Source organism: Aptenodytes patagonicus, chromosome 17 (assembly GCF_965638725.1).
Source record: "Aptenodytes patagonicus chromosome 17, bAptPat1.pri.cur, whole genome shotgun sequence".
Taxonomy (NCBI): Eukaryota; Metazoa; Chordata; class Aves; order Sphenisciformes; family Spheniscidae; genus Aptenodytes; species Aptenodytes patagonicus.
Genome location: NC_134965.1, coordinates 3,977,114 through 4,002,438, shown reverse-complemented (window position 1 = coordinate 4,002,438; position 25,325 = coordinate 3,977,114). Strand labels below are relative to the sequence as shown.

Here is a 25,325-nt window from a genome sequence, read left to right as displayed (position 1 = left end):
ACTGGGGAATCAGAGATCTGAACTCTCTTTAACAGATTATACACATGAATCTGTTGTTGTGCCTTGTTTTGCCTCTGCAAAAATGAGGATTCTTAACTTACAAAGGGTCAGGGTAGCTTAGATCATTAATGTTTGTAAATCACCTGGAGTTAGATCATCTGTGGCCAAGCCATCCACTATAAATTAATATAAACAGAAAACAATGACACAACACCTGCTGCTGTTGCTGTTTAGTGTTACAGGTGCTAACCCCACTGAGAGAACAGGTCTGTGTTGGAGCTACCAATGTCTCATAACACAAGGTATTATCATGGTGGTGATATGTATGAGTTGAATTGACTTTTCAAGGCAAGTGTCAAACACGAGCCCTGGTTTTCCCATGCCATTCAGTGCTATTGCAATCTTACAGACTTCCAGTGTTTAATTCCCTTGTATTTCCCTAGGAGACCTGTCTTGCAAGGTTGCATGGTGTAGCACTTTCTCATTACTGTCTGTGTTAAGTCTCATTGGTCCAAAATGAAGGAGACTGTTCTCTAACTGGAGTTGGAACGCCTAGATACGGTGGACAGCTTTATGGACTAGGTTACCTTCCTTATCTCAAAATCCATGGTAATAGCTTGTTCTGAAAAGAATACAGTAAAATTTATGGGTGGATTTTCTCATCTCTGATAGCTTCCTTGCCAGCTGTGTCCTGGCTTTCATCCTGAAACAGCATCTTTGAGTTCTGTGTAACTGTGAAAGGCAAGAACAATGTTCTGGTATTTCCAGACCTTCTGTACTGTGACTGTCCTTAGATTTCTGTCATTGATCCCACTGTGCTAAAATTGAAGGGTTACTGGTTTTGGACCCCTCACTGGCTCAGAGCCTTAAAATTATCACTTCCAAGCATTTAGATGGGTCCCCATGAGATGGTGTTCTCTCACACTGAGCTGTGGTGGCCACCAGATCGCCATCTTCCTCCCTGCTCTAGTTAACAGTTGAGAGTTTTTAATGTCAACTGATAACTGGCATCGGCATAAATGAAATGTTCAGCACTCCAGCAAGAATCAACAGAGCCCTTGCTTTTTAATTTCTTGGCTTTTGGGGTTTTTTTGTTTGTTTGTTTGTTTGTTTTAAAAGACCTGCATATCCTTTGACATGATCACCTTGTCCCTTACAGGCTGTCAACTCTCTGCTCTCTTCCTCCCCCGAACACGTGTACTTTTTCTCCCCTGCTCAGTCCTATCTTGCAGGTGGTTTTGGTCCCTGAGGGCAGCTGCTATTCCAGTTCTGTAGCAGCCACTCCTACCTGGTGCAGGTAGACAGACTTCTTTTTTCTGTCCAATCTTTTCATGCTAATCCAGTAAATTACTGACAGTGGTAGAAGTGGCCATGTATTTATATTTTTATATATAAAGCACCTATCACCATATTGAATAAAACAGCATTCCATATCACTTAGCTGCCCAGACACTTGTATTTCTGTCTTCTACTATCTTGCTTGGCTGTATAGTCCAATCAGTTCTTATTCTGTGTTCCTTGCAGTGTGTGGATTTGTGTGTTGTAGTCTGGCTCCTTAAAACAGCAATTTGCATATCTTTAGGTCCCACTCTTTCTGAAATATGTACTCTTTGAAATGTTGGTTTTCAAACCTGTCTCTTGAAACCCATTAGCTATATAGCATCATTGTATCATACTACTCAGACATTTCAACAGCAGATTTTAGACTAGTTTAAATTTCCAAATGACTGGAGAGACATGCTTTGCTTTGCCTTCCTTTTGACACTGTTCCAACTTGCTGTTGTACCTCAATTTCAACACCTATTTCAATTCCTTAAAGACATTTTATGATCTTGCAGAAACAGCAACTCCCAGGGTAAAACCTTGCCATAGAGCTTTTACAGCATCTCAGGCTCGACTCCAGGGACTTTCTGTTCACATGGTGTTGGTGACTTACCTACTTCTGAGGCATCGGTATTGCCCAACACTGAGATGGGGTTAGAGTTACTTCAAATTCAAGAGTACATGTGGGAGTCTTACCCACCGTTTCAAAGAGAAATACAGATAATGAAGATGTAGACAGATACGCACTTTGCAAATAGCCATGGAAGGAGTTTGTAACCTGCTTAGATCTTGCTGTGAGAGCTGCTGGTGCAACTACTCCGAAACTACTTTACGTATCATTTTGGGGAATCAGAATTTGCTAACTGGTCACATGAACAGAAGACTTGAGGGGAACATAACTTCTATCAGCTCATCATAGATGAGCAACTGGAGATGGTGAGATATTATACAACACAGCTGGATTCAGAAGAGGATATATCTCTAAAGCTGAAATCTCAGTGTAAAATGAGGCTTCAAAAAGTGTGTGAGGAGTCAAAACCGTGACCATTTCAGGAGCTATTGTTCTGTTCTGGCGGCTGCCCTATTTGCAGTAAGCATCCCTAGAGTCTCTCTCCAGCAGAAATGCCACATATCCTCATACGCCCTTTGCAATGGATGAACTCATTTTTATAAATCCCCATTAGCAGCTGAAGGACAGGCTTTTTTTAATGTCAGTATCTTTTGTCCTACTTTTTGATCTTCTTCTTCCTCTTTTCCTTTTACCAGTATCCACATATTAAGCACGTGTTTCGTGGAAACGTGTTGGGTGAAATACACATTCAACAATTCAAAACTGGTGCGCTCTGAAGTTTGTAGCGTTTCAGTGATTTATTTATAGGACTTGTGCTGAATTCCTGAAGAAGGTGGCAAGTTTTACTTGCTGCATGTAACTATTCATATGTTACGTGTATGTAATTTATATAACCTTAAGGCAAGCAGTTGCCTGTTTGCAATATTGTATGAACAGGCAGGGCATGTCGATGCCGCATTCAAAAGTGTGATTACATCTTTCCCAAGCTCAGTTTAATCTATCCAGCCACAGAACCCCAGCAACAGCAGCTGCGAAGCTGTAGCAGAACAGATTTCAGAGCAGGTCCCGAGAGCCCACCTGGGGCTCTGGTATGCCCTTGCTACATGACACATGGCTTCAACTCCCATCAGCACCTTGATTCATTGGATCTGTGTTTCTTAGCCCGGCAGTTGTCATTTCCAGTGAGAGCCAAGTTCAAGGCAGACCAGTGGACAGTGGGAAAATGGAAAGAGGAGATTTCCTAGCTGACCAGCTGGGCCATAATGACTGGCTCAGACACCATCGCAGAGGAAGCAGATCCAGTCACAAAAAGAGGGGATAGGGAGGGAGAATGTGTGGGAAACAGACAATTTTAGAAACAAATAGAGGAAGCTTTCTGTAGGTCAATGCGTAAGACTTGCTAAATAAAGCAAACTATTCCTGGCAGTGACATGATGGTCTGAGGGGTTTAGGCAATCTCAACCGGTGTGTGGGAAAGACAACTGGGGTGGTCACATCAGAGCCGTAGCTGCCAATCTTGGAGGTTCTCCTCCCACCCCAAACTGCGCCTGTGCAAGCAACAGGGACTGGGACAGTGACTGTGACTGTCAGCCCATCAAAGCTCACAACAGCACCACAAAACAACATCCATCTGACTGTTTCCTCAGAGCAAAGTGTACCATGTATTTCTTGCCGGCTTTGTTTCATTAATGAATTGTAGCCTATTCAACTTAACAAAAACTGAGTGTAAGGCAATTAAAAGGGGGATCTTCAATGACCTGAATCCAAATTTCCGTAGCTGTTATCTCCAACTACCAATAGGGATTCCAGGAGCTATGTTTTCTTTCTAGATGCCACAAAAAGAAATGGGTTAGCTGGGCAAAAAGCAACCTTTTGGGGGACATCTAGTAAAGGAGTTTTGCTTGCCTTCTTGCTGGCGGGGAGCAGGGGAGCTGGTTTTTACAAGTCTGGTTATTTACACAGCGCTTCGTCTATGCGTTCTGCTCTTCATGATACACAAAGGAAGAGGGAAACGTGTGTGGAAGATTTTCCATCCTTGTTTTTTCATCCTGTTGAATCTACATTTCTTTGTTAAATTGTTAACCTACAGCATAAAAGCAAAAGTTTCATGATTGAAATATGAGTGAAAAGCTTTTTGATGAAGGCAGTGTTCCTCCTGAAGCCATGTCACCCTTGTTCCATTGGACTCTGTTTGATGAACATTTCTTTTAATGATGAGACCAGGTTAAATTAGTTTCTCCTCTTGATCATTTCCAGTTCTTCAACTGCTGTAAGTGTTTGTAGAATCATTTAGCGAACTGCACCAGGGAACTGATTTGGGTTAAAAATAAGAAAAATAAGCAAAACAAACCCCTCTTCCCCTACCTCCCCCCCAGCAAAGGATTCTTTGCTCCATCTCGGTTTCCTGATCTGGATCGCTGCTTGGTTCTGTTGTACCAGCACAACTGAGAAGGCAGTATGGGATGGGAGTAAGTGAGGAGGGAGTGCCAGAGGTCAAAGGATACGTGCTGGCTGTTTATACCGCACCAAAACAAAAAGATGCTCTCATCCCACTACATACACAGGGCTTTTAATGTATCTTGTTGACCATCTCCACGGGGTCAAGAGTTATATTTCACTGTAAGACACCGATGTTGCAAAACCTATACTTCAGTCCTGTCCTGACTGTACGTAGATATTACCAGTGTAACGCTTGAGTTGTTATAGTGCCTAGGCCTATGTCCCCCTCAAAAAGGACAGCGATATGCTAGCAGGGGAGGGAAGGGATCTGGCACATAGTGGGTAGAGAACCTCATGTGGTTTGCTACAGAGCTTAACAGGTAACTTGATGCCTGGTGATGGAAATGACTGTGTTTTGGGGAGTTGGGGCCTTCTTGCCTTTTCTAACTGGCTTTTTGGAACAGAATGATTTAAGTATGGAAGCTCAGGGCTGTCTCTTCTTGCTGGCTTCTCGTATTCTGTTACCGAGTGTGTCAGCCTTTTATTTAGCTGCTCTGTAGATCATAAACAGTTTACACTAATGAAGTTGCAGGCCAACCCTCTAGAGCTCTGATAAAAATCTATAGTTTTCTAATATTCAGGATAAACCCCAACAGTAACCAGGAATGTATTGCGTACAGAAGAATCCTTTGAGCAGGTTTGAGACAAATAAGCAACAAAGGAAAGTTTGTGACAGGTTATTTTTCCCTTGAATGTCAAGTGAATAAATCTTCTCCTTTTTGTGTGTTTTGTTACAACAGATTTGCATTTTTATCGGAGAAACTCTTCTGTTTTCAAACTGGGCTATCACAGCAGACATACTAATGGTGAGTGTACTTTGGAACAGCATCTTTCTCTTCTGGTGGCCAGAGCAGTCTGTCAGCCTGCAAGAACAGCCTAAAGTTCACAATTTCTTCCAAATACCTAGCCCCTACTTCAGCCTATTCTTTTTTTTCCCCCCCCCTTTTTTTTTTTTTACTTGGTGAAAAGGAAAGAGAGAGAGAGAGAAAGAAAAAAAAATTATTCTTGTCCTTTGTTCCAAGCACCAGGGAGAGGAAATGTCCAGAAGGGACACCATTACTGAATTCAAGTAGTTTCCCCAAATTTTAAGTATTTGCGCAAACCCCCATATGCAAAGAAATCAGCCAGCATTTCCTAATAGTCAGCACATTAGTGGATTTTGTTATCAATAACTCAGCTTTGTTCTGCAATAGGAAATCCTTCCCTCCCTCTCTCCTCTGACCACAAAGGCAGCCATCTACCTCTCTCTTTGGCTTAACTCCAGCAAACCTACCATTCAACACATACACAATAGAAAACCACCTCTGGGAGAGGAGAGAGGAAAAGAAAGTACAAAGAATTTTTGGACTATGTCCACCTTGTCCAGGAGGAAACTGTCAGGGACTTTTCACCTCATGTCCTTCATTTTCCATTCTTTCTCCACCATAGAGCTTTTTAAGTCTTTCAAATCAGCAAGCTGACCTCAGCAGCTAGATTTTCATATGAAATAGCCTGGACGTTTGTTAGAGAGCCTTGCATGTTTTGTAGATGCTTCCATCAGAGACGTACAGAGCCTATCAAACATACTGTATGTTGAAATCCCATTGTGAGGGAGGTTACTTGTTGCTTATTGTATGAAAAAGAAAGAAACTAGGGCACAGAACCATTACAGGACTTGCCCGAGGTCTTTTGGCAGGTTGTTGACAGAACTAAAAATATAATCTGTCTGGCATCAACAGAAAACTCCCTTGACTTGTATTTGTTGCTTGTGCAAACATCAACGAGAAAACAATCTGGCTTAGTATTCCTAGATGTAAAGATAATGGTGTTGATATATTGATTCGGCAAAGAACTTCAAGCTTCTGCTAAGTTCTGTTTATGATTTAAGTTGAAGGTTGTGTTTATATTTGAAGGTAGCTCTGTAGTTGTCATAACTGCGTTGCCTGATGAACTTTCAATCTTTAGCTCATTTGTGCAGAGAACGCTTTGGGAGGTGGGGTGGGGTGCTTAATTCCACTTCTCTCAGATGTGAATAAAGCACGGAGGAACAAAGGTTGTCAGCGTACTTCAGTAGTGTTAGATAGCTTTTACTTACCGAGGTTCGTTCCTCCTACCAGTTTAGCTTTAGTGTGATAGAGCTCTGCATGGGCTGAACGGGTGTTTACTCTGTACTCACAAGGGTTTGCAGCTTGTGCTGAGTTCAAGGCCGCCATGGCCGTTCATTAAGCGGTATCTCAACACTTAGACAGATGTGCAGTCTACAGACAGCCGTGTTGAGGAAGAAATTATAGTACGATATTTGTAGTTGCTCATCGCTGCCTCCTCCAGAGCTTCCTGTCGCATCCTGCCTTTGGCTGTGATGTTCCCAGGAGCGCTCCCAACTCTCTCTGGTCAGAATTAGCTGATGGGCTTAAGCAGCAGATCTTTTCTATCCTCACCAGCATTGGCTGAAAGAGGTCAGGGCTTGGCCATGGAGCACATCTGCAGTCGTCCAGCAGTGACTCTCGAAGAGCAGCTGAGGTAGTCATCTCCGCTGCCAACATAGTGCAGCTGGAGGGAGGGTACCTGTCGGACAAGTTCAAGGTCCTCCAGAAAATCCGTGCTAGAGAGCGAGCTGACACTTGACCTAGGTTGTCTCAAGCTAACCCCAAAAGACATTTTTCAACCAACTACTTTGTTATATCAAGTGTACTAAGGATGCCATCATTGTCCCATTTTAATTACTGAGATTTTTTGTGTTGATTTCAATGTGACTTTAGTATCCTGTAGCTTTTTAATAGCTTTTATAGGGTTTGCCATCTGTCTTACCAGCATCCTATAGTCAGTTGCATTTTGTAGGGATGCATTTGCAGTTACTTGTGTTGCTTTAGTGCAAAAGAACTCCATAAGAAATGATTGGAAATAATTGGAAATAATTTCTTAGTTCCAATTTCCAAAACATGGGAAAGAAACTAAAACCATGTTAAAAATTGGATTTTGGTAATTGATGCCAGCTCTTAAGCTAGCTGTTCTCTTGTCTGTTTAGAAAAAATGAACTGAGTGTCACATATAATGCCCAGCTTAATGCATTATCAGGACGAGTAGACCTGTGAAAGTGCTATACAAATAAATGTAAACATCCACTTAGATCAATGCAAGCCTGTAAACAGATGGTCTGAAGTGCATTCACGTTACACAAGGGGTTTGAGAGGATGTTTAGTCAGACAATAGGTGAGAGCCAGGGCTATAACCATGTTTGACAGACAGCTTTATAAGAATTCCTAGCCAGAGAAAGGTATGGATATGCTTTAGCGAGATGCACTTTAAATGTTTGGCAAATTAATTTCTACTGATTACTATTTATTTGGTGTAATCAGAAGTGTGTCTGTTCTTGCCTGAGGCTGGTAAGGAGTTTAAAAGCATTATTAGCGTAAGCTTAACAACAGTTTCATCATATACATAAATATTATCCTGTTTTCATGGATAAAAAGCTCTCATTACTGGCTGAACACTGTTCCCACTGATTTCATTATGCCAGAAGTGAGGCTTTTTGGAAACTGCATCCCAAATGATTTATCATAGCTCTCCCAAGATTTACAGATCTCATGACTGCTTAAGAACCCTATCGGGCAAGTTGGTAAGCATCTTCAGAGGTTTTGCAAGTTTAATTTCCTTGGCAAAACAAGGATGTTTGCTTATTATCTTCAAATTTAATTGTTGGCTCTTCATAGCTTCATGCTTCCATTGCATCTACTGTTCTTGCCAGGGTAACGGTGGGTGTGCAGCTCCTCAAATTGTCTGCAGTAAAAGGTGCTGAGCGCTAGGTTTGATAAATAAACTGTGAGCGCTGCAGAATGTAGTGCACTGCCTGAGATTTTAAAAGGCTGATATTTGTTCCAAATGCAAATTTGTACCAAACAGGCCTTATTCTCCTGAGCACAACTCTCCAAATCTCCTCCCAGGCACATGCTCAGATGGTGGTTAGGGAACAGGGGGACGTTTCTTACGGAGTATGCTAATTATGAAACAGATTTCATCAGCCATCTTTGCAAATTGGCCTCAAAATTACCAGAACCCCAAAGTAGCATTAAAACTGCCTTGTAACAGCAATAATGAATGAGCTTCAGTGCAGCAGGCAAGTGTGCAACATTCTGAGACATGCTGAGTGCTTGGGACGTTGTGGAATCTGGTCCTAATAGTGGGTTTTTTCCTCCATAGCACATCTCAAAAATAAAGATAATGGACAGAGGCTTGGTGGCATTTCTGTGTAAGAGCCAGTAGGCAATTTAAAGGGCCTCAGCTATTGCGATCACAATCTCTTTAGGTCTTTGCTGAGAAAAGCCATCCTCCAGTTTATGCAAAGTCTTGACACTCATGCAAGAAAATGCTCTGCATATTTTTTTTTTTCTTTTAAAACATTAGTTCTTTTTAAATGGTCGTGAGCTGCCGTGGAGGAGCTGCTTTAATGTTTTGCTATAGAGTCAAAGTCTTCCTTTAGGCTTGAAACAGGCATAGACTGGTGCTCAGCTGTGCTATAGGCAAGGAGGAGTGTTGCTTTTGTTCTGATTACCTTCCCTATAAATAAAAACCAAATATTTATGTAGTATAAAATACTGCCCTGTTTTTACAGCCGAAGATAAAGAGCATTTCCAGAAGTTCTCATTGTTGCTTCTCTCAGTGTGCCTCCACACATCAGTAATCTGAGTGCTGTGGTTTAGGTTTTAAGGCAGGGTGAGGAGTGCCTTTGAACGAAGGTACACGGCCCACTTCAAACACTTGGGCACAGCCCTGACCAGGAAGGATGTGCCGGGGGGCGTCTCGGCAGTTCTTCCGTGGGCCAAGGGTTGCAGACGGCTGTGTGCTGCTCCATGTTGTGCTGTGATCTGGAGACCAGGTCAGCCTCCTTTTACTTCACTTAAAAGTATTTTTTCAGACAGCATCTGCCTAGCTTGAGTGAAGGGTCTTTCTCAGGCTGGGTTCTCTGGGTGACAGCCTTTGCCTTTTCTGAACAGTAGTTACAAAGGGGGCAGCTGGCCTATTTCCAGGCTCTGTCAGTGGCTAGGACGGGGTTAGCATGTGTTTTCTTTGCCTTTGGTGCTGAAAGAGGCCAGTATGCATTGTCCTGAAGATTACTGTCTGACCCAGAAAGGGTAGCAAAGTGTTTTAGAGAGTAGAGTTTTCTATCGAAGATTGGACATAAACATCAGAACTTACCTCTTTGGCATGTGGCCTTCAACTGGGAGAAGGGTGGTCTCTCCTTGGCTTTCCTGGTTATTTCAGACCAGCTCATTCTGCTGGTTTCACTACGGGAAGTGGATGTCGGCAGTAAGCCATGGCCTTTCTTGAACCTCTATTTAAAGAGCAGAGTTTTGCCAAAGCTGCTTGGTCAGCCTCCCTGCCCATCCTCCGTGCTGCCTGCATCGGAACCTGGAGGCAGAGATGAGCCAGGACGGTCCCACGGACTTCCACTTCGGCTGCTGTGGCTCTCCCACCTCCAGTTTCTGTGGGATGTTCAAACCAGGCCATGTATGGTTTGAATTTAGGTCTATTTTAGTATCAAAATGCCCATTTAGAGCTGTAATTTACTGCTGTCTTCCTAGAACAGTAGATAATGTTTGCTACCAACTACTCCCTCTCTGTCAGAATAAAATGCTTTTTAAGTAGGGATAGGGTGGAGTATTTTTGTGTGTTTTGGAGATGCTGGTTTAAGCCTTTTTTTCTTTCCAATACGTTCTTAGAGGAGGAGGCAAAATCTCATGTTCATTTGCTTGCCACATGTTGGGTTTTTGGGTTTGGGGGTGCGGGGTGTTTGTCGCCTGAATTCCAGACTGAATTTACTAAGTTTTGGCACTTCATAGTGCCAAACCGTATCAATGGTTTCAACTATCAATAACGTCTTTAGTTAGGCAGACTGAAAACTTGCTGGAAATTGTATTGCTACTTGCAAAACTATATGTATGCATAATACAGATATACATGCAAAATTATGTCTATATGTGTGAGTGTGTGTTCATGTGTATAAATATATATATGCACACACACACGATCATTCAAATTTCTTTGTCCAGTTGGCACCAATTCACTGCCACTCCCCGAAAATGGTAAGTTTTTAATAAATCTGCCATTTCCTTTGTCATTTTGCTAAGAAAATGGATGGATTATAGAGCCAGGCAGGCTTTCTTCTCCAGATTTGTTAGCATAAACTTTATAGAAAGAAAAATATTTTAACGTAACTTTAAAATTCCCTGTTTCACAGATATACACAACTCTGGACTCTTGAATTAGGTAAAATTTCACTTTATCTTCTCAGATGCCCTTTCTCAAACAGCTCTTGGAGAATGAAGCAGGTGCTTCTCCATTGCACCGGTGTGAACTGGGGCCAGGTGGGAGGAAGAACAGAAGAACAATAACTTTTTCTTTTATTTTCTTCTGTCTAATCTATCCAGGTTGCACCCATTACCCTGCATCTTTGGGGAATGGTAGTGAATTGTGTGGCTCTCCCACTGTTGTACAGCGTGACCTTCAGTACGTTTCTGTCTCTCTAATGAAGTCTAGACCTTATTTTCCTCTTGGGATTTCTGTGAGCCTTCAAGTCTGTTTTGAGCTCCTGGATGCAAAAGGAGGACGGTGTCTAACATTCGCAGTCAGGTGGCTGCTGTGGGTCTGATCACCTTCTGCGCTTCTGTTGCACAACAGGAGTTTAACAGGCTACCCATTTAATATGTGGCATCAAAGTGCGTTAGCAGTGTGCATTTGCAGCTTTGTCAAACCAGTAATGAAAGAACTGGCAGGTCATTCTGAAAGCACATGGTAAAACCCTAAGGAAAAGCATTTAATCTAATTTTGCCCATCGTTCGTAATTGTCTCTGCTTGGAACGAGTTGATCATTCTAAGTAGGCATCAGTTCTCTTCTAGTGTGGATTTTCTCAAGGCTATTTCTTTTCTTTCCTTTTTTTATGGCTAACTCTTTCCACTGCAGACAGGGCAACTCACCTTCCCTGAGAGGAAGTGTTAAAGCGCTGAAACAGTGCTTCAGATTCTGTGCCCTGAGATACGTCGCTGTTGAGCAGTGAGTTCTCCCTACCTCAGTCAGCTAAGGTAAATTGATCTCTCTGTATCTCTAGCTGGGGATATGCCAGTCCCGAAATGTCACATTTAATTAATAAATGACTTCAGGAAAGGATTGCAAGAATGAGTTGAAGTCTGGGAAGGCATGCCTTCTAAAGAAAGACTAAAGGCAGCCCATCAGAGAGGAAGTGGACAAGTAAAAGGGATCATGGTCTACAAATAACTAAACAAGAGAGTAATTTCTGGCAGGGTAGATAGCTCTTCAGAGCAACAGAAAAAGGCAGAACAAGATTCGGTGCTTAGAAGTGGAAACAAAGCTCGCTTGGATTTAGAGACCTATTGAATTCTTCATTACTTACAGCCTTTAAATCAAGACAGGATCAATTTATAAACCGGGATATGTGAACTTGATGCAGATGTTCTTAGCCAGCTTCTTTCACAAGTTTTATGCAGGAGACAATTACTTTTTTCGGCTCCTAAATGTGTGTTATAAAATTAAGGTCATTCCACAGGATGGGGGTTTGTTGCTTTTTTTTTCTTTTTTAATCTTTCATCCCCTTCCATGGTTAGGGCTCTGTTTTCTGTGAGCTCTGGTCCCTTAATGGGGAAGTAATTTGTGTTTTCCACTGATCCTGTGTAGTCAGACTGATTCTGCATGACCTGGTCGAAGGTGTCATGTCCTATTAGAGGAGTGGGGATCAAACTACAATATCTTGGCTATGGAGAATTTTCCTAATGTGTCTGTCACTTTTTACAAGTGGAATCGCAAATTTTTGAGAAAAATAAAAAGTGGCTAGAGATGGGGGGGGCAGATGTGTGACCTTTCATACTGGTGTGAATTGCTTATGGTTAGGATACAAAATTATATCTTTATTATGGAAAAAACACCATATCCCAGGTTACAGCAAAGTCCTCGTTTGGAAGGCTGGCGGTGCTGAGCAAATTACGTGCTGCAGGCAGCCTCGAACTTCGCTCTCCCCATCAGCCAAGCAAAATACAGGCTGAGGAGCAATAGCAAAGTGTCTCGTGAGCGAAGTTGTTGGTCAGACTCATGCATTCAGTGCTGCTGAGAGGAGCGCAGACCGGACAGAGCTTCCTTCCCTCGACACCTGCCATCAGGAGTACTAGAAAGCCAGGAAGGGTAGCTGAGCTCCCCGGTGGCTTGAGCCCCCCGTGGACTGGACAGTGGCTGCGTCTGCCACCGACATCTGGGGGAGCTTGTTTACTTTGTCCTGACCTGGGTATAAACTGAGCAATACAAGACAGCTGGACAGGTTCTTATTTCAGTTTCCTTATGTTTTTTTTTTTCTTTCCCCTTCTTCTTTGCAGTATGTGGTCATTCCAACGCGCCGTGCAACCGCAGTGGCCTTGCAGAGTTTCATTTCACACCTCCTGGGAGATGCTGGCAGTCCTTATCTGATTGGATTTGTAAGTGCTCACAGCAGGTTTTGGCAGGGTTGCGTGCACATGTTTGTTTCTGTTTACTAACTGCTTATCTAAAATGCCAAGTTAAACCATGCTAGGGGAAGGAAGTCCTGTATTTATCAGCAGAATGGGAAGCGGTGCAGTGCGATGCAACTTTTTTACATGCTTGTGTTATCGGGGGGGCTACAATTCAAACCTGGAAGGACCACTTGGGCGCGAGAAGTGAGCTGCTAAATCTTTTTAGCCTAGGGCATTTGTAAAGCTTATAGACAGCTCTGTAAAGGGAGAGCGGTTGCTTCTGTGGTGTGGACATAGGTCCATTAGAAATTAGATTGGAACAGAGTCGTGTGTGTGTGTTTAACTTAATCTGGTCTCATAAACCAAATACCTATTTGTGGGTAGCAACATGCAGCTGTTCTGACCTGCTGATATTTTGAACCTGTTTTGTATGATAATAAATGACGGTGTAAAATCCATGGCAGGATGGGTGTTATGTTTTGGGGTTTTTATTAGTATTCCTTTCTGGTGTGTATGCTTTGGTTTTTTATTAGTAGTATTCCTTTCTATTACTGCTGCAGTTGTTGGCCTTGGTCTGACTGGAGATCTCCCTCATTATGCCACCATTATCCTAGTGCGGAGCAAAACAAAAGACCCTGCTCCAAAAGCTGGCAATCAGAGAACATTCATAGTTGAAAATACAAGGCCTGGGAAATTTAATGAGGAAAAGCAATCTAGATATACTGGGGTAATTTCTTTCCCTTGCACCCTTCTGTGGAGTTTGATGCATTGAGTTTCAGAGAACACAGATCATCATTTATAAAATATAGTAGCTTCCATGTAAAGCCCTAAGTGGCACTGCTCACGTTGTGTTGAAGGTGCTACAGTTTTCCAGGGATGTAACTGGGATCTTCACTAGTCCCGTCACCTGAGAGACAGAACTCGGATGTGCTCTTCCAGCTCAGTACTGCTGTGTGACACAGCTGCTGGCTGCTGGGGACGTTTGGTTTGGGTTTTTTTTTTTAAACCTGTCATTTCTCATCTGTTCATCCCATAGACACTGGTGTGTGTATCTATACATATTTATTTATTTATATATATTTAATTTTGTGTATATATATTTAAATATACATAAATATTTACTCTTGAATGCCAGCTCCCAAAAATGATATGCTCTGTAGCCCTCTGAAGCATACATGAAGAGACAGATACAGGTAAGGCTGAACGGACCAAAGAAATTAGAAGTCTCAAGAGAATAAATATGTACAATTTGCCTTACTCTTTATTTAATTCAATGTTCTGGGCACCCAGGGAGAAATGATCTTATTTTAGAAATTATTTGGAAGTGGCAAGAACAGAGGAATCACTGGAAGAGTCTGCTTTGTGCAGGGCAGGCAACATGGGGAATGTCAAGTAGGAGAATGAAATGAGCAGGCCAGCGTGCTTTGAAGGCGGGCGCCAGCGATGAGAGGCAGGGTCTGAGATGCAGGCGCGGCTGTCTCAGGTGACTCTGCTGCATGTTCATTCTTTTTCTTACGTAAGAGGGACGTCCGGGAGGAATGGCGAAGACCCTGAATGATTGCAATTAATCTTGAAAGTTGCCTAGGGCTCTTTAGTGTCACAGATTAAAAAAAAGGGACTTTGGTTGTAGAAAATAATGTGCCTTGCCCTTCTGGTATTCAGAGATCAAGCAAGTTGTGAGTTACTTAAGGATGCCTGCCTGAAATATGCTTAACCCCAATTTAATAGCTGCCTTAGGCTTTCTTTAGACTGGGAAAATATTAATTATGATTTTGAATTACTCTTTTCTAATGCTGTACTTGTTGGGCAGCTCTCATTTGGGAGGAGAGTACCCAAGTACAAGGCTCTGTGGCAGGAGAGCAGGAGTAAAGCACTCGTGTCATGGAAGGCACCAGCATCCAATTCTGTAGCCTCTGGACTGGCTTGGCTGACTCATGCTCCCTGTGCTACAATGACTGAAAGGTCAACCGCAGCTTTCACGTACCACAGAAAAACAAATACTATTTGAAGTGAAAGGACAAACAGCCAACTTCTCCACCAGAGCTGAGACAAGCAGTCAACTTGATTGTTAAAAACTGCAGGTGTTTGTCACTGGAATTGTCCAGCTGAGTTGTAGGATGGAGACCTTCATGCAGGATTGAAATCTCATTTGGGCAGGTTACAGAAGTGGCTTAGATTATGACTAGGATTTTCAAGGCAGTCTGTGGGAGCTAAGCAACCTACTCCTCTTGGCTTTAAGGGAAATTTGGGAACCCAATTCCCATAGTCCTTCTGGGAATCCCCAGCCTGAGGACATCAACTCACACTGCTGTTACTCCAGAGTTACCACGAAGCGGACCGAGAGCAGGGTGTGGGTCTTGAAAGAGAGAGACAGAAGGCAGGATAGATCAAATGAGCTGCAGTAACAGGCATGCTCAGAATCGGCGAAACTCGGCCTCCTGATCACTCAGGGTTCATCTGAGATCCTGAAGATCTGCCATTTCTTCGGACTGCTTACAAAATCCGCCTAAAGCTCCCTCACTAAATGAGCAGTGTTTTGATCAAGTATGGCTGGAATCTCACATGGTTTTGGTGAGTTCATAGTGAGATTCCCTCTAGCAGTGCTCTTAAAGAATCAGATACCCGTGTCCTTGTAGGACTAAGCTGTCGCAGGCAGTTGTCTCTGTAAGGTACTTAACAGCTGCAGCCTCGTGTGTGGTTGCTCCTTGCCCTGAGAATTGAAGGTCAGACTCAGATTTTTCTGTAATCTCCCCCAGTTCCAAATCTTGCCATGCAGTTCCTTACAGTAGCCCAAAGCACCAAATATATGTTAGTGTTTAAAAGCTAAGTGGAAGGAAGAATGTATGTGTGGTTATTTTTCATGTCTCTTTAAATATTGATAACTTTTATTATGGTAAAAAGGCTTAAGATTGACTTACAAAGAAGTTATGCAAATGCAGTTTTAGGGTGGAAGCTGTAATTTGCGTAAGGTTTTACTACCTGCCAAGCACTGAGATCAATTACTATAAATCAGTGCTGCCTATTCATTCACAAATAAGAACAGGCATTGCTGCAGTATTTTGTTAGATGAGAGGTTTTATTCCTAGATAACTGTAACTTTTTCAGGACCTTTGTGATAACCCGCAGAGTTTAAATAATTCCTGTTTAGCAACTTGGAGTATAACTCTATGCTTTATTCTTGAGGTAGTCAGTGAGGAATTTCACCTCTTCAGTGCATTACACCCAAATATCTCTAGTACTTTTGCGTCTTTGAAAGGTCCCACTATGCAGACACGGTTGCTGAAGCACAGAACAGTTGAGAAATACCCCAAATCTCACCACTCATGTTGACTATCAGATAAAGGTCTTCTAACTGCTCTTCCTGCACCCTAATACTTAGACAGCATTTCAGACTCAGAAGAGCTGAGTGGAGGTAGCTAGCAGCAGAATGTGAAATACAGTTAACTTCTCACGACGCATCATAGCTCCAGCTCTCTGTATTATTATTTCTGGTTATATCTTTGTTGGCCTTTAAAATCAAATAATTGTAAGAAGTGCCAGTGAATCTGCGCTTCTGTGTTCATCTGTGCACATGCATGCATGAACCCATCTTCCCTGCTCAGGGTTTACATTATTCCTTCACACAAACAGCAGTCTCCCTCCACTTGCTGACATACTCTTTTGCTTCAGGAAAACCAAGTACAGGCAGTGATTTTTTTTCTTTTGAGGCTGTGCCTTGTTCCTTTTTCTTTCCTTCCTCCAAGTCTGTCATTTGCTTCCTATCTGAGCACAGGAGTGCTTTCCTCTTCCATCCTTGCCTTGCTTCTAGCCCTGGCTGTGATGAGAAACAGGCACCTACTGCAGGCTTTGCTCTCTCTACATGTGCCAGGAAAATTGCTGTTGTGGGCACACGCTGTCCTTGCTGCTCTGGTGCTGTTGGCTCTCCTGTTAGCTTCCTGCTTTATTAAATTCTTTCTCATCTCCCCTGTGCAACCATCCATCAGGTCTAGGGATTGAAACCTGTCTGTATCTGCTTGTCACCTGGCAACATCGGCGTGTGAGGATGGGTGTTTTAAAGTGCCAGAGATCAGTTCTCCTCCACCAACACCTTTTGATGGGCTGAAAGCTATTCCCTGTACTCCACCGGTGGTGGTTCCCTCCTGTCCTGACCTCCTTGGCTGCTGCTGCTTCAGTTTTACCTGAGGGACACAACCTCCAGCCACTCTGGCCAAGCAGCGTCAGGACAGCATGCCACGGCCTGGCAACTAGGCTCTGTGAGAGGGGGGACCCCGATCACTCATCTGTGTGCTGAGGGTCACGCGAAAGCTCTCCCCATCTGTCCATCTCTAGTTAGGCAAATGGCAGCATTACCTGAATTGCTGGGTCTCCGATGGCCTCCTCTTGGCAGACCCCGCGACCGAATGCTGTGTCGGTTTATGGTGCCCAGGCACGCTGCTTCGCCTGGCAGCAGAGGTCACGAGCGTCTGAACGGGCAGCTTCTCTTTGAACTGTCTCCTTTCGAAAAAGAGGTCTGAGTGTGAGTGACCTTGTAATTAATTGTAAGCAAATCTGAGCTGTTCTGTTTCGAAGGGGTTTTGTGCAACTCCTAATATTACCTGGAAAAAAATTTTATTAATAAGCCTATCGCTTGTCACCCTTCACTTTTTCTCCCTTCCCCAGCTTTCTTATGTGAGTAGGTTGATAAACTAGATCTAATGAGCTACTTAAATAGCAAGAATGCTAACGACCTTCCTTTAGCAAGTAGTTAGCAGAACAGTCTTAATTATCATTGGTGCAGAGTGAAGGGAAGGCAGATCAGCATTTGATTAGGGGCAACTCGAAGAAAATTGTAGTAAATGCAGCAATTAAGATACTTTTTAAATGAAAGTTATAATTGGAGGTCTAGATTTCACAGCCTTCTTGTCCCGGTTTGAGACAGCCTTTTTGTTGATTTGGTTTCAAAGGTGTTTACCCATCGCAGTAAATATGTATGTATAGAAAGTAGTTCTCTATGTAAAGACTTGCCTGCCTGAGAAAGTGGAATTCATGTATTATGGTTTAAAATTTGTATTATATGGTTTAAAATGCTATGGCTACTTCAGAGTAGATCTGTGGATATGCTTACTCTGGAATAACATTTTTTCCGGTTTAGTTTGCTAGATTAAAACAGCCTGTTGGGGCTCAAATCCACTGCTGTCTGACTTAAAAGCAGGGTAGTGGAATAAAGTGGATCGTTGCGATGTGATGCTGCAGTCTGGGTGTTTTGTCCCTGTCTGACCTGTGCAGCCATTCCTCAAATATGGCCCATTATGTGCTTGCTGGTGATTACATAGTACTGTCTCTTCTGCCAGAGCAGGGTGCGAGATGAACTGGAGTTCAAAAAGGCAAGCATATCCTGTAATAAAAATGTGCAAATTATTCTCCTAGCATCACTCTCTGTTTTACGGACTATCAGGAGATATTCCACTGCTGTTGTGGGATTAAGGATGGAACGGAGGTCTCTGCCTTGTTGCCTTTTGCAGCATGTTACATGTTCTAATATTTATAGTATATAGGAGTGTGTATAGGCAGCATCTTCCATCACCTGATGGAGATAGCAGATGAAATGTGATACACATTCGTGTTTTTTTATTGTTCTTTCTTTACCAAGTGCCAGCTGCTTGACTGGTGTTCTGTAGCCCTAACGGCATCGCTCCTCCTGTGGAGATCTTCCCCCACATTTATGCTTGCATATGACCCAGATTGTGGTGGGTAAAATGGGACTTGCCCTTGCAGTCCAACATCTGATGTACATGCATCAGGGAAATACTGTGAGGAGGAGAGCGCCCAGCCCCTCATCCTTATTATCTGTTTCTTCAAGCAGTAACTTTAAGTTGAGGATTTCTCTGGTCCTGGCTGAGCTGAGTAATTAAAAGCCTTTTTCGTAGTGCACGGAAAGGCCAAATCTTTTGACATGGCTGCCAGCTGCAAAAGAAGGGGAGAATTAAGCACCTGGAGAGCAATCCACACAGGATTTATCTCCTCATTGCAACGAGCTAACAAGCTTCCCACTTCTGATGACTCAGCAATGGACAGGATTTAAATCTGCCCTAAAAAACCAAATGGCTTCCCATATATAAAACGTTCTTTGCCAAGGGTTCGCAGCCTGTTCTGGTTTTTTTTTCCCAGAGCTGCTGTGCACCCGTCACTTCCCGTGACTTTGGTTAGAAGTGCAGCTTCTCAGTATTTTTGATAAACGGACGTTTAAAGTATGTAAAAGTATCGCATTAAAGAAAGCCCAGAAATCCAGAGCTGATCGTTGTTTTAGTCAGGTATTTCAAGCTCTGTCCCGTCTGCTCTGTCACTCCTTTTCCAGTGCACTAAAAATCTCATTAAGTAAGTGGCTTCTTTCTCTGAGCTGCCAAGGACCCCGTACGCTCCCAGTACGGACAGAGAGTTTTCATGGTGCTGAGCACCTTTCAGAACGAGGTGTCCAATTTCTGCAACGTGGGGGAATGACTTCTTTCTCCTGGGATGTACCGCCAGGGAAGGGGCTCTGCTGCAAGGAGAGATGGGGGACAGGGGTGCTGCTAAAGGGTGTGCTCCCAAACTGCGGTCCTCTGCCACAGGCCTTATTTCTACATGTAAGTGGGCACCCCCCATCCCTACACATTTAAGAACCTCTGCCCTGTCACGTGAGCCATGTTCCTCGATTCCGTGTTCCCCATGGTACAAGGCATCTCCTGCTGGGAGAGGAGAAAGTCCAGCGTTATCTTAGAAAATCCCTGGGCAGACCAGACCTGGAGAGAAAGGCAGTTAATGACATGAAGAAAATAGACTTTCAACCCTCTCCAGGGCAAATGTTGTCTGGAGACAAATGTTGCTCTAACGTCGAGAGACGTACAAAGTCCATTTGCTAGCGTTGCAAGCAGAACCCTTGATTGAGTCTTTTAATTTACTGCAGCCTTCTGAAGGAAGCATCACTTATTTAATGCAGCCTGGTAATCCTGGGAGGGGGTACAAGGGCATAAACAGATGAGCCTGCCACAGGGGAAGCAGTGCAGGAATCCTCGCTACGGGTGTTGCTGGGGCAGACGCGGGTACCACGCACTAATGCAGGATATTGATATTGTCACCAGCCAAGTATTAAATTTGTCTGCAATCTCAAAAGGACACAATTAAGATTAGCAGGATGTTTCGCTTTTTTTTCCTCCAACATACAAACATGCCAAGGTTAAAAATTGAAATAACTGTTAGGCTATAATTGCTTTTACCTTTCTGCAGTTTTCTGAATGAATATCATAAAATAGTCAGGTTTACCTCCTCTTTTTATAATGTGTTTCTCATGCCATTTAGCATTGTATAAATGCTTGTGCCTCCCCCACAGGCCCAGCAAATTGTTTACTTTTACTTTACAAAATCCCTTATTTTTGGTTTCTAGTCTTCATTTGCATTCATATTAGATTTAAAAAAAAAAAAAAAAAATCAAAGAAACCTTTCACATGCATCTCTGAATTCAGAGTAGGTGAACCCCAAACCATTGCGGTGACAGTGTGGGATTACAGGGAATACTGTGTTAAGGAACTGTACTGAAGAGAGGAGACGGAGAACCTGGCTTGTATCAAAGTGCTAATCATGAAAATCAGGTATTTGTGCCAGGTACTGCAGTGGAAATATCGTTTTATGCAGCAAGATTTGTGCCCAAGAGGCAACGTCAGAAATTTAGAAAAATCAAGTGATCGCAGAGGAATTGAGATGCTCGACTCGGTGATGAGACAGAGTAGATGAAATGATGATTTCAAAGAAGTTGTTACCATTACATTGTCTAATTAGTAAATCAGTTTAATTTAACCGCTCATGCTGTTCAGGAGGGACAGTAACACTGAAGCAAGCCGTCTTTCTAGGGCTTCAGCCCACCTGAGCTCTTATTACATCAATAGCCTGTCCAGTGTTCCAAAAAACACAGCACGTGCTTCCCAAGAAAGGTAGGGAGGTTTCCCTTTTTTCCTTCATTGTCTTCTGCACTCAGATTGAGAAACAGTCAGCGATTTGGGGGGTTTGGATCATGCCGGCTGCAGCTGTACTGTTCGTTCTCCGGAAGGTGGGCATTTTCTCTAGCTGGACTCCATCCAGTTGGCTGCCACCGGCTGACTACATGCCATTTGTATTCGGTTGTAAAAATGCCATGAGCTGAAGTTTATTTAGCAAAGTTATTCCTCTTGGTCTGAGATCTATGTTACGCAGTGAGGGAAAAGAAGATGTGAACTTTCGTAGTTAGGATGTTATCAAAGACTTTTGATTGGACTGCAAAGCAGCCACAGGACTTCCGTATTGATTTTCCACCCCCAAGTTTTGGGTAAATGTTTGGAAGTTTTTTGCCACCTACCAATTGGCAGAACAAAGAAAGGGATCCCACACGTGACTCCATGCTGAAAAACTGCCACTGACTGTGCTTGCAACCCCCACTTTTTGTTACTCATGATAGAGAGAAGACACCGAATATGATGCTAGATTGGGTCTTGCCAAATCACGGTTAGACGACTCGGGATGCTATCATTGCAAGGAGTCTGGAAAGCCAAAAATTGGCAATACAGAGCAGACCATTTGGCAGACAGTATGTCGTTCTTGGAGCCCAAGTCTGTAATTATGTCCTGTGTCCTCTTGAGAGGAGATGCCAAAGTTCCAGTCTTAGCAGGTGGCTTGTAACTGAGTGGGAGAAAACAACAGGGAATAGTGACTGTACGTTAACAGCAAAAACATGTATGTGGGGCCCTGATAAAGTTCTAGAGTTAAGAGATGTAGACATGGGTGAGGGGGTTGTATGAAACCTAGATAAGAAAGCCCAGCTGGCTTGGTGGGAAGAATTACACCTTGGATGGGAGGAAACACTGCTTTTTCTAAAATATGCACTTAAACAATATGTTGGGCTAAAAATGAAAAAGGTAGCAGATTCAATATTAACAAGATTTGTTGGTATAAAAGATCAACGTGATACCTTAGAAGGGAAGGTATGGGGCAGGCTGCATTGGGAGTTTTATTTGTTGGAGACTTTGCATTTTCAAAGCTAGTTTTAGCTTAGGATGTCATGTCATCCATAAGAGAAAGCAATTGGGAGCACATGCCTGGCTTTTCATCCTCTACTGCTGATTTATCATATCAATTTGTCGAGTGATTTATTGTCTGGTCCTTTTAGAGGATAATTGTATCCATTCCCAAAAATGAAAAGTGGTTTAGAATTTCTAAATTTCTATTTTAGAATAGCCTCAATTCTGGCTGTTGCACACAGAGGGGCTGATTCAATGCCAAATTTTGGTTCATAATGAAGAGTAAGGGAAATGTTGGGAATTAAGGTGTCTGGATACAAGAGGGAATAAATTACCAACTGATGTCCCTGCCCTCTGGGTTGCAGTGCGTGTTCTGCTAATTTCCTGGGAGTGCGTTCTTTACACGTTCAAGTCTTGTTGCTATTTTTTAAGTCTCTCAGACTAATAGCCACTGTTGTTTGCCTTCAGTCTAAGGACTTTTTTAACCATCAGTTCTCACTAGACTTGTTCATAACAACCCTGTTTTTCCTTGTGTGTGTTACACGCTGTGAATAAAGTTCTCTTTGAGAGGACAGGAGCGCTGCCTTAGCTATATCCCAAGCACAGGAATTTTCTCCTCCTCCTTTCTAGGGCAAGGAAGGAAACGGAGGAGTCTGGCTAAAAGCCTTCAGTTCTTTCTGTAGATACGCTCTTCCAGTGTTTGTTCACTCCTCTCTACTTGAGAATGCTCCATCCTGAAAGACAGTCCTCTGCTCTTTCGTGTGCAGAATGGCTTCACCTCCACCATCAGGCTGGCCGCTCCTCTTGTCCTTCGCTGTAGCAGGAGCCAGGCTGAGCTGTAAGATGGATATTAAGGCACTGAGACCACCAGCGCTCCAGAGTCTCCCTGCTAAAGCACACCCTGCGACCTGTTCGTTGGAGTCCCCATGAGCGTCATCTTTCTGTCACCTTCTGTTGTGCTTGGCCTCTGCTGAGGCATCTCTTCACACACATTTACCTTCCAGGTCGCTACACTTGGCTGCAGGGCTGTGAGTTGGTGATTTCTCCTGCATGTGACATTTCTTCACTTGATTTTCAAGTGTCTTTAGATTTAAGCCTTGAATGTTGGATTTTGCTTGTAGTTTGTGTCTGACGCCACCTTTTACATTAGCAGTAGTGTAGCAGTTTAGAAGTTGCTGCACAAGCTTTGACTATTTCTGGAACCGATCTGCATGCGTGTGCAGCAGTAGGATTTTATGCTGCAAATTCCCTGCAGTCTTTTGGTATAAACTAGTATTTCTGCCTCAACAAAAGGCCACAGATAAAAACAGAGCTGTTTTTATCTTTTTATCTTTAAATACCCAATGCCTTGAGACTCATCCCCACTGCTGCTACCGCTCTGTTGGATTTATAGAGAGTAAAGTTGTTTGCTGGGCAGTAAATACTAAAATGTGATTGTTTTAGCTACAGTCAGTCATTAAATATTACTGAGTTTTATCAAAAGCTTTTCATAATGAACTAAATACTGCCATTGTATGTCACTGCTTCTTCATGTGTGCACAAACTTGTGTTCCCTTTCATATAATTACGCTTTTTGACTGTGGGAAGATGCAGGTTGCCTTAGCCCATAAACTTGGTGGTGCGTGGTTCTTTGGCGTGAGTGCAGCCCTTATGCAACAGACCTTGTCTGGGCCTGCGGGGCAGAGTCACATCTTGCACACAATTACACTTCAAAGTGCAGCAAGCTTAGGAGGTTAGAAGAGGGAATGAGGTCTGTGCCTCAGAGATGACGATAAAAAACCCCACATTCCAGTTCTGTTTCTGAAAATCAGATGGGATCTCTGGTTTTTTTTGTTCTTTGAAAGACATTCTCCCTTCCCACTCAATACACAGAAATGGAATTTAATACTTTCTTTTGCTCAAAGGTAGGTAAGGTGTAGGAGTAAGCAGGACTTGATAGAAATTGCAGAATACTGGTCACTCCCTCGCCCACCAAGCAATGCCGGCGTGGCCCTGTCAGCACACCAGGAGGCTTGGTCAGTACAGCGAGGTTAGGCACCCATGGATTCAGTCACTGAAGCGGCCAGGGAGAAGATGGAGAGGGCTGTGGGAGGAGTAATAGATCAGGCCAGGAGAGCCTGAGAGGTAGAGGAGAACCCCTGCCAGGCTGCTCACAGCATAAGTTGCCCGGGCTCCAGAGTGGCGTGTGGAAGGCTGAAGCATGCAAGGGACATTCAGCCTTTACCGAACACACTGTTCCATTTTAAACCTCATGCACGTGTTCAGTGGGTGGTTGTTTAGGGAATCGTGTGTTCCCTCACCATTATCGTGTCTCTCTTTCATCTAAGTGACTAATTTTTTTGCCCTTCTCTCCTAGATCTCAGACCTGATACGACAAAGCACAAAGGAGTCCCCAGTCTGGGAGTTCCTCAGCTTGGGGTATGCACTCATGCTCTGCCCGTTTGTCGTTGTCCTAGGAGGGATGTTTTTCCTGGCCACAGCCCTCTTCTTCCTAAGTGACCGAGCCAAAGCTGAACAGTGAGTAACCTGGCAATTGCAAATGGGGAGGTACCGAAGCCTGTTTTCTCTCTTGAACGTTACGCTTGTACTCTTTCCCTGGCCTTGGTCCTTCAGGTAAAGGATGTCGGGTTGTGTGTTAAGAACCTCAGCTCAGCAGAGCGCATGAGGCTGCACGAAGCACAGGGGCTTGGGTCATGCTGGCTGGGCATCCTTTACATGCTTCTGCTCTGGTGGATCTCAGTTGTTGGCCATACGGCCTGGAGGGGAGCACAGTATTTGAGATCACAGGTCCCTTTTACCCTTGCGTGAGCATGCCACAGCCCAGGCCATCCGTGGTGAGGGGTTGCTGTGTGCTGGAACCGGTGTACTGCTAGGTGAAGAGCAAGAGATACTTTACAGAGCTTGGTGGTCAACGTTGAGCCCACAGTCCTATCTCAGCGCTCCGTGCCCTGCTCGCTACCTCCAATACACAGGAACGTCAGGCAAGAAGGAAGCAAGCTGTGTGTGGGGACATATGTGCTCAAGGGTCGCTGTAATAAAGACAGTCTTTCCTAGTCCCTTATTGCAGCTTGTAAAAAAAAAGCTACTGTTTTTCAGTAAAGAAACCGATTCGGACCACCTCACGGTTGGCAACTACAGTAATTCAGAAGACGCTTCCACATGACATACAAACTTCTGGGGTTAGTCTCTTTCTCATAATTGTCGAAAAATAAGAGTATCTATGTATAATGTCATGCTGAATGTGTGGGTAGGTGACTAATCTGGTGTTGACTATAAGTTGCCTTTGCCTTTCTCCCACTGGCAGAATGGGAGACGTGCAGACATACAATGCAGACGTTAACAGCCTGTCGTAATTCTGCAGACAAAGAGAGCAGAGTATACCTTGCTATACCTTAAGGAGAGGGGCCCTGGCATATCACTGTCACTAGACATAGTACAACTAGAAGGAAAATAAGGTGTTT

At 43.5% G+C, this 25,325-nt stretch overlaps 1 protein-coding gene across 2 annotated transcripts in view; it reads left to right on the top strand.

Moving 5' to 3' along the window:
• Positions 1-25,325, top strand: part of LOC143168279 (sphingosine-1-phosphate transporter SPNS2-like) — a 140,122-nt gene that overhangs the window by 96,650 nt on the left and 18,147 nt on the right. Inside the window, exons 9-12 of one of the 2 annotated variants that reach the window (XM_076354564.1) lie at positions 5,134-5,199; positions 12,749-12,847; positions 24,221-24,381; positions 24,961-25,043. In XM_076354564.1, the coding sequence (XP_076210679.1) occupies positions 5,134-5,199; positions 12,749-12,847; positions 24,221-24,381; positions 24,961-25,027 (393 nt within the window). In that variant the 3' untranslated portion in view covers positions 25,028-25,043. The remainder of the gene's footprint in view (positions 1-5,133; positions 5,200-12,748; positions 12,848-24,220; positions 24,382-24,960; positions 25,044-25,325) is intronic. The other variant, XM_076354565.1, reaches the window with a different exon arrangement.